This window comes from Asterias amurensis, chromosome 18, assembly GCF_032118995.1.
Source record: "Asterias amurensis chromosome 18, ASM3211899v1".
Taxonomy (NCBI): Eukaryota; Metazoa; Echinodermata; class Asteroidea; order Forcipulatida; family Asteriidae; genus Asterias; species Asterias amurensis.
Genome location: NC_092665.1, coordinates 722,300 through 735,828, shown reverse-complemented (window position 1 = coordinate 735,828; position 13,529 = coordinate 722,300). Strand labels below are relative to the sequence as shown.

General features: G+C 38.8%; 1 protein-coding gene across 1 annotated transcript in view; it reads left to right on the top strand.

The window, feature by feature from the left end:
* Positions 1 to 13,366, top strand: part of LOC139951049 (uncharacterized) — a 32,545-nt gene extending 19,179 nt beyond the window's left edge. The window contains exon 2 of the mRNA XM_071949867.1: positions 10,898 to 13,366. Within this exon, the coding sequence (XP_071805968.1) occupies positions 10,898 to 11,089 (192 nt within the window). The 3' untranslated portion in view covers positions 11,090 to 13,366. The remainder of the gene's footprint in view (positions 1 to 10,897) is intronic.
* The last annotated feature ends 163 nt before the right edge of the window (positions 13,367 to 13,529 follow it).

Sequence of the window (13,529 nt, the reverse complement as noted above, 5' to 3'; positions counted from 1 at the left end):
TGCAAGTGGGATAAGATTTTGATATTTTTTTCGGCTGCAGTATTGGGATACGAGTTATGCGTTGGTTCTATACGGGCTACGATGTAACCAGTTCAAAGCCATCTTCAGCGAGAAAGATCAGGCACGTTTTTTTCTTTCTCAGTATTTTCTTTGGTTAGTGAGTCACGTATAAGAAACATGTCTTTTGTCCCGTCGAAGTCTTCATTGTGCATGCAGTGCAGTTGGTTGCCTCCTAATTAACCCGAACAAAACTGCCTTGTGTGACACGGCCATAATTGAATTAGCTTGTTGTCTCAACACTCTACGATGGTGCCTGCAAAAAAAAATGACTTTCGGTCTCGCTGGCGTTACTTATAGGAAGCCGACAGGGTGTGTTTTGGCGACCATGACCGAAATTAAGTTTCTGATGTAAAATTCAATGAACGAAACATTTTCCGAAAACTAGGCCTATACAAGAAACAGGTCAGCAAACGGAAACAGTTCATGATGTATTAGGTAAGGGAGTTCATGTTGGTTCATTTTAGGAATGGAAAGTCATAACCCCAGAGTAAATACAAAAATATTTCCCAGAACTTCTTTAAATTGTGTTTAAGTGCAGAGCCATTTCATAACCTTCCGTAAATATATCGTTACCAGAGTAACCGCCATGGGCGTAAGGAGCTTAAAGAGGAGGTTTGCGTTTGATAGTCACTCGAAAAATATGCCAATAAAAATCAACAGTCTAAAAAATCCAGTCAAAAAGAAAAAACAAGTCAGAGGTTATAGAACTCTATCACCTCGCATTGTTGGAGAAACGAGTGGCAAATTTTAAAAGCGAGAAAGGGACAAAAAGTGTGACTTTTGTACCGGAAATCCAAAGACTGCCTTTTATCCATCAAACTTAATTTAGAAAAAGTCTATTTAATCAAGACTGATCGTTTCATAAAAAAAATGTTGGGAGAGGGGTTGAGTTTACTTTTTATTCGTGTCTGCCTATTTGTATTTTCCCCATTGAGAATGAAGTGTGTCGATGATTAATGTGCTTGCTGAAGAGGCTCATAAATGGCTAATACAATAGAGAGATAATTTTATAGGAAGACAAAAAAATGATAACTTCAGATGTGGCTTTATCATTGAGAGATCGAGGAATTTGTATTCGACAGAATGATCAAATTAATTGATTGAATTAAAACAAATCAATGACGACAAGATTGAAGAATCAATTTGCATCTTCAAATTCCCCAGGTGTCAATATAACTAATTTAAAGGAAACGTATTCCTTCTGGTTTGGAACTACTATGCCAGGATCTTGACAATGATACAAGTTTATCATTCAATTTGGTTGATTGCTCGTAAGTTCATTGATGTAATTCAAACCATTTGAGAGTAATAATTATTAACAAAGTTTCTTGACAAGAAAAAGAAAAAGAGTCAGAATCTTTCACTACTGACCTTAACAATAAGTTTAATATCAAAAATGCCTTTGGGAATGTTTAATTCAATGTCACTTAAATTCAAGTCCTTTTGGTTGGTAAGCAGTTTGCAAAATCTAATTATATTAACTCAATCTATCTGTAAAAAAAAAAAAAAATTCCAGACGGAAATCCTGAATTTTATAGGTAGTTATTAAATGTCAATGGTTTCCATTTCTTCTTCTATTTCTACTAACTGCTATACTTCTAGAATATGATGATTTTCATCAAAGCCTGTTCATTATCTAGATTTTAGGCATAAGTGCATTAGATGCCGGGGCGTATCCAGAACTTTTTCGGTTGGGGCACGGGGGTGTTGTACCCCACTAATTACTTGCTTAGCAGAGTCATTTTCTGCTAAACAGCTTTATGAAATCTGGCTCAGATGAGAGGACGGTAATAACACTATAACAACAGTAAATCAAAGACTTGTGTTGTGCACATTTTCACCCAGCTGGGTGATGTCCAGTGCGCATGGCGATTATGTGATTTCGAACGCTGATGCTTAGACCTTTATCACGCTGTCACCATCTTGATCATGTTCCATGTTTCACAACAGTAATGCATGCTTACATTCATTTTACAAACATGGCATCAGGCTACTATTTCGTCTAGCCTCAGTGTGGTGAGTTGGGATGAAGTAAAATCAAGATGACCACGCCGTGATAAAGGTCCGTTGTCTTCAAATGCCCCATTGACATGGTCAAGGGGAATGGTATGATTGCGTATAATACTGAGTCTCCCCTAGTTACACACGGAGAGATAGAGACGCAAATCAATCTCGACAATAGAACAACAGAATCTTTAAAGAAAAAAAATCTACCGCACTATAAGACGGGATTTCATCCAGAACTCCTCTGTGACGTCTGCTGGGCAAACCGGGCTTTAGTCACGTTCCCACAGCTGAAATACCCCCCAAAAAGTTTACTCTGAATGAATACACCCCCCCCCCCCCCAACCAAGCTCCCGCTTGTCTGAAAACGTTTTCCTTTTCCCCCTGATGTTATCTGGATCTTGAAAAAGCTTACCCTTCCAGAGGTACTCGATATAGAAATGAAATTAAAATTGGAGTCGAGGGTAGGAGCGTCAACATTGTCCATCGTGGAGCATCGGAAGTAATTCATCTTGTCGGACGTATATATCGGACACCTCATATATACATCAAATAAAATATTCATTTTTACCTCTACACGTTCACCGCACCGTTTTGTCATTAAAAGCGGGGGAACTTCTCCCTTTGATCAGATAGGCTATAGGATAATAATATAGCATCTCTTTATATCGTACTTGTTCTTGATCAGATATGTTACAATATAGCAACGTTGAGGTATACTTTCTCGTACTAGAGTACCTTTGTTGTGTCTCACATGTTCTTGGATAACAATATAGCAACGTTGAAGTATAAGTCCCGTATTTAAGTTCCTACATTTTTGTAAAGACACTTGTTCTTGATCAGATTATGTTTTAATATAACAACGTTGAGGTATACTTTTATAGCAACGTTGAAGTATAAGTCCCGTATTTAAGTACCTACATTTTTGTAAAGACACTTGTTCTTGATCAGATTATGTTATAATATAACAACGTTGAAGTATAATGCTACCGTATACCGACTACCTTTTTATATCTTACTTGTTTTGGTCAGATACATTATTGTACGTTGCAATATAATTATGATGTCGTACTTGAATACCTTTTTGCATCATTTTGGTTCTTGATCAGATGTAACAGTATAACAACACACAGAGTTCAGGAAACCCTTTTGAAGTGTTTTATAATTACGACTCTGATGTATTGTTTTTCATTATAAATTAGTATTTTCGATCATCATTCTCGTATGGCTAGCACCTTTGTGTTATCCCTCAAAATTATTACCCTTATTCCGGCCCTGCGTTTAACTTTGGAGCGAGTTTTACTTAACACAGTTTGAGGATCCGATTTTTTCCCCACTAACAGTAGCCCTCCCCATCAACCCCCCTCCCCGTCATCCTCATTTCCATACTCACATCTTCTCTCGCATCCTTACATCTCGACCCCGCATATTACTTTTTAATCTAAATTAAACCTCAAAGATCGCAGAGTTCGCTTACTCCCTTCAAGAAGTGCATGACCCCCCTATACTCGGTTGGCATTATTCCACATTATTCCTCATTTCATCATAGCACAATAATTCTCCATCCGGACTTCATAAAACACCCAGAGATAAAAAGCATGGAAGACTTGAACTTCCGATTGTGGGAGGAGAAAATAATAAAAACAAAATCTGGGCAGAGCTAATAATTTGGGCTCGCTTGGGTGGCGTTAATGTTGACGCGTGGGGTTAGTTCATCAACCACTGGTGGGCTTATGGACTTATATGCTATATCGTTAAACTCTTTCGTCAACACTTTTATGTTTTCCTTTTTTTTTTCTGGAGACATCAATAACTTTTAATTGTAAATATGGGGTTGGTTACAATAACAATGACTTGTTTGCTCTTATCAGTGAACTTTAATGGCGCGAATAATGACTTGATTTGCGTTTCAGACAAGTTCTACCCCTTTTCTTGTAAAGGTACTTGCAAATACCAATGTTCTCACTTGGTGTATCCATACATTGCAAAAGATACCAAAGTGAAAATGTTGACTCACTTGGTCATCGACGTTGAAAGAACATAATGAAAGAAACAAAATTTGTTGCATAGAATTGTGCTTTGAGATGCCCGAGAAAAGACTGTGCACCACTGTCCGCCTTAACGCTTGCTTGATTTTCGTCATAATGCCTTCCCCTGTTCGTTTAATTGCAAATGATTTGTTACTGAACCGCAAGGTGTATTAAAGACAATAACCAATCGATCAAGGTTTTCCTCACTATAGTCAGTAGCCACCTGCATGTCACTTAGTTCCCGATCGATAAAGGCTCACAGACGTCCAGGTACTAGATCATAGTTCGCCGACCGTCTTACCCATTGCGTTTTGTGTGTACCTCAAAAACAAAAACAAAACTGCAATTTTTGTTTCGTGCATGAGTTAGTGTTCCACGTGATTCGCTAACCTTCCATTTTGTTTCCAACATGCCTCATTGAGATTTTAATTCGTCGACCGGGCACGGCAAAGCGGCGTTTCCTGCCCCCTGCCTAAAGAAATACCTCAATACGAAAGAGAGCGCCAAGCGATCCTTAACATGAAATCCAGCGACTTTTGCCTGCACTCTTATCCAATTGACTGCATTGCTGTTCAATGGGTCGATATATCTTACCTAGAACACCTGGCAATATATGGTATAGAACACAGCCATCGAGTGTGTGAGAAGATGGGTCTATCTCACTCACTAGATTTATGTTATGTTCTATTTCTGATCCTGAAAACCTCCTAAGAAATTATTTCGAGAAAACCACTCGCCAGACAAACAGAGCTACCTTGCTCTTACCTATACAGTATAGAACACCTGGCGATGAACTGGTAAAACCCATCCATCGGGTGAATGTGCAGATACGCCTTTATCTCCGACTGGATTTATATACTATTTTATCTTCTCGCGATACCTAAAACCCATTAGAAATTACTTCGAGAAACGACGCGCCAAATAAACGGAGATACCGTGCTTTATATGAGACATTGGGTCGATTTCACAAAGAGTATAGGCCTGGTTCTAACTTAGGACTAGTCCTAAGAGACATTGAAAACTTAAGGATAGTCCCTTTAGGACGGGTAACTCGCTTAACTCGAGATAAGACTAGTCTTAACTCTTTGTGAAATCCATCCCTGATATTTTAGCCACCCTGCGAAATCGAGAGCTCTCTGTTTACTTCCCGAACCTTGTTGAATTCATCGAGAGAGCTCCACAATGCACCGAGTTGTATTCTTGTTATTAAACACGTATACTCCATTTATACAACTTATAATGCATTGACACTGATGGTAACAACTCAAAATAATTGTTAGCATAAAACTTACTTGATAACGAGCAATGGAGAGATGTTGATAATATAAAACATTGTGAGAAAGCGGTTATTTCTCACTCAAATAAAATATTTCAGCTGAAGTCATTTGTTATACATCTGAAAGCACATAAAGTAATGCAACAATGTTTTTTTTCTTACAGTACTCTCTTGCAAATCCGATGACTAATTATTGAGCACAAATTTTCACAGGTTTGTTATTTTATGCAGATGTTGGGATACACCAAGTGAGAATACTGGCTTTTAGCAATTGCCAGACGTGTCCAGTGTCTTTAATACATTATAAGTACATATTCGACTCTGAAATCGACCTAAATTATTCTTTTTCACGGAATTCGGAAATTGGTAATATGAGAACATGTTGAAGGAGGACAGGAAAGTAAAACACAAAAATCAATGTTGCATAATTCATGATTTTACGTAAAACTATATCTTCCAAATATAAAAACTTAAAATAACAAAATGCAGCATATCCGACGTGGTGTTCTCGGGATGCAATCGTTAAGTTTTATTACCTTGACTGATGTTTTCAGCACTTTAAAAAAACAATTTTATTTCTGAATAATTTATAGAGATTTTCCTCTCAGTGAAACGGTTCAAGCACAGACTAAAATATATCAACAGTAAGAAGGTCTATTTTGATGCATTCTTCGTTTTTCCAATACCCATTAACTTCCCTTTAAATACTCCTCAATTGCAATTAGATATCATTAAGCAAATGTAAATTCTTAAAAATAAAATATCCAATGTTCAACTCCCATGGGCCTGCGGCAAAATGCGTGCACGGTGTGTAGGCCTACTCAAAAGGTAAACACTGAAGACGGGGTTTATTTGACGATTGAGGAGGGAGAGCTATTCCGGACTGATTGCCGACCTTCCGATACTCATTAATTAGTACTAATTAAGGATAAGTAAACGAGACATAGCCGGGCATTGCTGTATACCGGACCGTTTCATAGAATGCAACAGCTCCCTTAGTTGATTGATACGAGCCTGAGTGTGTGAGCCTGTGAGAACGTAGACTTGATTCAAGTCCCATTCTCGTGTGAGAGGTCCATACGCAAGTCACCCCAACTTTACTATAAAACAACACGTAGCATACATACAGTACAGTGCGCGCTCGCCGTCAAAATGTGGTCCCGATAATGCGGAACAGGTTTGGGAATACAGTGCATCACAAACCAGTAGATTCCTGGGGATGGCACGGGATTGGGACTTGAGTCACGTCTAGTGAGAACGAGGACTTAAGCAATTTTAAGGAGAATAATTCGTTCAGTCTGAACAAAAAAAAAACATTTCGCAGAACTATACAATTTTGTAAATGTCATCGTATATTGAATACACGGTTTTATTTGATGGTTTTATTCGCATGTTTTGTTCTATTTGGGTATGTTGTATTTTTATTGTCGTGCCGTACGCAACTTATGAACGTTGTATCCTCGTTTTTGAATCTCTAATAGAATGATACAAAGAATATTGTACAATCAGCAACGAGTATTAATATTCTGAAATCTTAAGCATAAAACAAATTGATTTTTTTATATTTTTAAAAAGTTGTTATCCCACAAAGTGTAAACGAGAAAGGTTACTGTCATATAGTTTCTCAGATCGTGTATTCCAATTGCGGGTGATGTCTAAAAAACGCAACCATCTTTTGAAATCAATATATCACATTTTAGTTTTATTGTATATTTCAACATTTATATGTAGTGTTAAAAAAAAAATGGTTCCAGAAACAAAAATGTATACTTTGCCTTTAAGTTGTTGTAAAGGTAAACAAAAATAATAATATGCAACAAATTATAGCAACTACTGAAGGAGTCAGTGTTCTTCAATTTAGTTACATTGATTGAGTGTGTATAAACGAAACAGGTACTCTGTTACCTTTCGCGACCCTACATGCTTACTAATGAGGTATATGGATGATAATATGTGTGTATCTACTGGCCATGTAAAGTTTGTTCTTTAGAGAACTGGCTTGCTATATATTCTACTACCATGAAGTATATTTATTGGATTGTTGGAGACTTCTCAGTTCTGAAAAGAACTGTCCTGCTTTCGACAAAATAGTCTATGTGACTTATATATTTGTTGTTGGTTAATTCAAAAACATTCAAAATTGGCAGCCAGAGGCTGAATTGCGTTTAAAAAACATACACAGCATAATAATGTGATCATCAGGTATTCGTGGTTTGTGTGGCAAATCGGGGGCGACTTTTTTTAGGGGGCGACCTTGTCGGGGGCGACTGTGGCGGCGGCGACTTGTGGGGGCGACACTGTTAGGGGGCGAGTTTGTACGTGGAGGGACGAGCTTGCTGGGGGTGACTTTGCCCGGGGGCGAGATGACTGCATGGCAATCATCGAAAGCTCTTCATTGCTTCCTACGAAGTAGGTTCTTACTGCCATTGTATAGAGTAATTACAGAAAGTGTGCCCTGCCTTAAAGTCAGAGCTTTTGATATATTATTGCCTTATTTCTTTTGTTTGCTGATTAGTTACAAGGGATATTGACAAAGCAACAGTCCCTGATGAAGCTCAAGGACACACGCAAACACGGGCTTTTGGGGAAATGTATTCAGATTGAATTACAATCAGAGTTACAAGGACTCGTTGGCGTTTGGAGACCGCGTATATAGTAACTTCTTCTGTGGTTCCAAGGCGAGCCTTTATGGTTTTGCAGCGGCGCAACTAGTTTCATGGGAATGGTCATAATGACTCTAGGCTAGACGGTCCTCCGTCTAAGTCTACCCATGACTCTGTGAGGTAGGCCTACCCCCAAGAGGGAAAGGGAAAGATGATTATGGTAAAAGTTTACCGCGGCTGGTCTTGTTGCTTTTAAGCTCAAAAAATAATAATTGTTAACAATTTAGTTTTTTTATCAGTCAATCGGTAATACTACAATTCAAAATAATGCACAGAATAGCAAGTAGTAAATATAATTTTGGTTTAGCTGGTTGCAACGTTTCGTTGTTCTGTGGCAAAGTATACCTTTACTATTTTTGAAACCGTTCAAACAAAAACGGGGTACTTTGCCGCTCGAGAACCATTATGGGTCTAAGATTGAGTTTTTTACGGCAAATATGTTCCCTTTTATCATACACGATCATGGTCATTGTCGACGAAATATTAGCTGTCAAATGCTCCCAATCGCATCTGGACACATTATAGAATGTTTTTCTATAATGTGGTATTATGTTTTAATGTGGTATTATGGTATCATGTTTTTCTAACATGAAGGTATTATCATGTAGCGTTACTAATCTACATCTAATGCGATGTCCCACGTGCGTGTTCTTACAGTTCAACAAAACGCGCCCCGACAAAGTCACAGTTATTTCGGTATCGCTAGAGGGCTCGACCACGTAAGCTTCCCGGGGAAGAACGTCGTCTTGCCCCCGTGTGACATGAGAGTCAAAAGGAAAGAAACGTGTCTATTCTCGGAGAATAAACTCGGGAAAAGCCCCGAATCTCGACGGGGCGAAAGTTCAGTTTACCCGTCCTCGCAAAGCGGCCAATGCGTCAGTTGTTTTTCTTGCACTTGGCACGAATGTTTCTTGCACTTTTTACTGTTTATATGCCTTCTTGGACACCAAGTAAGAATATAATTACACCTTAACCCAAAAGGATTCATTGAATCTCATATATAGGTTTAGGCGTAATTTTATTCTAGCATTTGCTTAAAAACTTTCGGCTTTTGTGTTTATGCCTTTCTAAACACCAAATAAGAATAAAATTGGGCATAAACCAAGACTCACACTTTCTTTTCTTCAAAGTGTGTTGCTTGAGGGCATAGTTTATTGTAATACCTTTCCACAATATGAAACTGTGCGGTTGCTATTTGCACGAACTAGAAATGCTGGTCATAGCATTAATACAATGGCGTTCTAGTTTCCCCGTGCACCGTTTATGTATGTGGGTTTTACTGATTTTACATAGAGTCCCTGAAGCCAAACAAAACGTGTTATTTAAAGAAATCTGATCATTACAAAAACGTCTGAATATAACCAGAGGGAATATGTTAGATACAACCACACTCTGATGTAATTTAATCACAGTACAGTGTGAGTTACTAATCTAATGCGACTTCTGTACCCGTCAAACAAAATATTGCACGAATTTGAAACAGTTCACATTGGGTCATGTTGATGCTCACAGACTGCCATCTTAACAAAACCGTGTATTGGGTATCGAGTTTCGGACACGAGCTGACCTACCACGTGGCTCAGACAAAACAAAACAGTTGGTAACAGCTGACGTAGGAGTGTCAACCATGATCTTAACTCTTTAGTTGGCGCCAAGAGTTTGAAGCAGCCTGACGAAATTTGGCGCGGAAAACGAGGCACGTTTCACAACGGCTTACGCTCAGGCAACCGCGAAATCAGAGAATGGTTTTATCCCGGGGGTGCACTGCCCTATAGATATTGCTCTCGCTAAATTGGATCCAGAATGGGAATGTGTGAGCTTTATATCTTAACTTCTCTATTTGACAAAAAAAAAAAATTATAGGGTGAAGTTTCCGTGGGGAGGGGGGGGGGTTGGATTCGGTGAAGGGTAAGAGTCATTGTCAGTCAAGAAGACATAACCTGCTCCAGGGTTAGTGGCAGGGCTGTCGATGTTCATATAGCGTTAGCGTCTGTATAAACATAGACGCACCATTTCAAATATTCCTAACACGGTTCTGGGCTGTGCACACGACCGTGTCCAACTGGATTACCCCAGCACCACAACCCCCTGTCTCGCGCCAAACAGTCAACCCCATAAACAAATCAAGAGTTTCTGTGGGTTTTAGCGTTAGCAAAATCAAGAAACTCTCATACCTGAGGGCATGAGTCGGCTGGACGCCAACAGAGCAAACAAATCGTCAGTGAGCCAAGACCTTGATTTTAAGTGGCAGTGTCGCCCACGGATAGAAAATTAAGACAATTCTACTGGTGTATTTTTACCGCGTTAAAAAACATGTGAAGTGATCATCACTAAAAAAATGTGTCAAACAATGATACCCCAACGGCTCATTTGCGTTCATATTAACAAAATTAAAAGAGAGACACATTTACATGCCCCGGAACCATGTAAAGGATTTTCTTGGCTTAATTTAATTCCGGCTGTACGGTGAGAAAACGGAGTCAGCTTTGTAGTTCTGGGGGTATCTACCGTAAATCACGGATCGCGTGAACAGAAGATGAGTGAAGAGTGTAAATTGATCAATGGCAACATACTCTGTCTGTCTGAATGCGTCATCCGTGTACCAACAGGGCCCAATGTCATGGCTCTTCTTACCGCCGAATTATGCACTTACTTTCACCGTTCACCGCTCACGTGTAAGCACAGAATTTCTGCGCTAGGTGTTACTTTAACGGTATCTTAGTTGAAAATCGCAGAAAACCAGTTTCGAACATGATGATGGTAAGCGTTTTGAGACACAAACACAAAACGTTATTATACCAGTTATTTTTCATTCTTATTCTGCTTACATTGAACATCTTCTACCTTTCTCTGTGTACTTGCAGGAAAACGGAGGGTTCCTTCATTTCTTGAGAGAGGACCTGGTCCCAAGATACCTCCTCAGACAGGGTGGCATGAAAAAGCGACCATTCAGCAACAGCAATGACATGGACCCCATCTCAGAAGTCAAGAGGAGAGCGAAGAATGCAAGGTGTATGGCTGACTTCTGGAAGGGCAGAGGACTGGTTGACTGCTAGATGATCATGTCTCCTATCGGCCATCGTACATAACTGGATCCAGTTCAAACCAGATCGGAGCGGATCAAATCAGATGGCACCGGACTTTTTGACAACAGTGGACTTTTTTTGACGCCGATTTTGTTTGTAAAGTTGCTGTATATATTTAGATCGGAAACCCCATTTTAAAGGAAGGAAATGTGATAATTTAGTAGGGTCTGATTCCATAGTGAAAACACAGTGGTACAATGACCCCGGGTAAATCTTAAGTCTGAACAAAAATAGCCGGGGTCCTTTGAGATTCCCTAAATGGACGGACATCAGCGAGTTTCTTAAAAGTTTGAATGCCGTCATCTCACTCTGCATTTCCCCTTAAATGGAACCAATTTTGGCTCCTCTACATCCATCGGATATTGCACATAATAAAGCGATATTCCACCCATCACTTTCAGCAAAGCATTTCTGACTTCTGATCACACGTCATCGGTGACGTCATCGGTTAATTTATGTTGGTTTACTGATTCTGCACATTTATTTTAAGGGGTCGTAGAGTCATCCACACACGGAGTCTTGAGCACCGTTGTCTGTTTGCCAAATGACCCTTCAAATGCACCGTAGGCTTAGAAGTAACAATTTTTAGAATAAGCTGCATGAAATTCAATTGACATTACTAGTCATTGTGAAGACGTTTATTGAGGGTTCTCACCAATCAAACCCCAAGCCAAGAAATAATTGTACAAACATCTCGTTACAGGTTCTAGTGTATAAAGTCTGTGATCTTAAAGGAGTCTAGCGTGTGTGGTTGGTCGTAGAAGGATTACCACAAATTACTTGACCGACTCACATTGACCAATGTAATGTGTTGGGCAGGAATGGTGAAGAAAAGGGGGCATGCTGATTACAAACGATTGACACCTTTGTTTGGTGATTGATGGAAGTTTTCTCAAAACACTTGCAAAGTTTGTACACTAAACTTATAAAGAAACGCAGTGCTTACAATGGGAGAACACATGTTTACAAACCAATGAGACGCCAAGTCCGTGTGTCAGGTTTTTTAGCTTAAAAACTGTGTTTAGCAATTCAAAACCTGTGTACGCAATCAACTTATAGTTTCCCTATTTGTATATCATTTTCGTGATATTCATGCTTAGCATGTTCGTTGTTGTCCGTGCTTACAATCGCATGCACCGGAAGTTGTGTCAATGGGAGACTTTTGGGGTAGCAGCAGACTTACCATGGGGCCATCGTTCTCAGAATTGCGCGCATGCTCAGAATGTAAACAGTGCAAATTTACCTTGTAAGTCTGCTGCCACCTAGCGTTACAAAGTCTGCCATTATTCGGCACCTCTCATTGTGACTCCCTCCGGGTCAACTTAATGTACCACTAACGATTTTTGTGTGTGTTTTACAACTCCTTTGATCTCTTTACTTAATTTTGTTCTAAATATTTATAGAAATGACTTACATCGATTAGAAAGTTGTTTTCCACTATTTTTATTGTTACACCCCGTACCCATACAAAAACATAAGGCCAGTATTCGATTATTAAGGTGGCCAATCCAGAGTGACTTGAAAACGGTTAGTACTAATCGATACATTGCTCTCAACTTTGCATTAAATCAATTAGTACGTTCCTTGAAAAACAAAATGAAGACGGTTTATGCTAATCGATACTTTGCGATAACAGTTGACTCCATTAAATCAGCTTGGTTTTCAAGTCGGGGTATTCGACACCGAAATTATGATTGAAACTTTACAGTCTTACTATAATTAAGAACTTTAAAATAATTATAGTTTATGTTATGGTGAAATAACAAGAGTAATATAGCGTTACAGGACTTCTGTTCATTGCCCGAAGAGTAAAGTTGGACCAAAATATACGTCAATGGCCGCCATTTTGTTTAGGAAGAAAGTAACGCAAATTAGGTTGAGTTTTCATGTACTTTTTTTCCTATGGAAACAAGATGCCCTTTAAAAAGCAGAGTTATGTTTCCAACATTATTTGTAAAAACTTCAAGGACCACGAAAGAAACAATGAAACAGTTGTTAGAGAATAAACTCATAAGGTCATTACGAGCTTAGCGATATAAACTATTACTTTTTTTAAAGATATAATATATTAATTTAATACATTATTCTTATAATATTACGAATTATAAATGGTTTAGTGTGAGTATACAGCAATGGAGAGGGTATTAATGGGCTTGCGCATAGCAGGCTATCTGCATTTTAGACTCGGAGGATGTGAGTGTAAAAGTATAGCACAGAATGGCGACAATAAAATGAGAAGAAAATAAATCATTCAAAACTGACAAGTCTTCTATTAGTCTCACTTCTTGTTTCCAAACTGTGTTTGTTCAAAGACACTGGACACTATTGGTAAAATTGTCAAGGACTATTCTTCGTGTATCTCAATATAATTATGCATAAAGTAACAAACCTGTGAAAATTTGATTTCGAG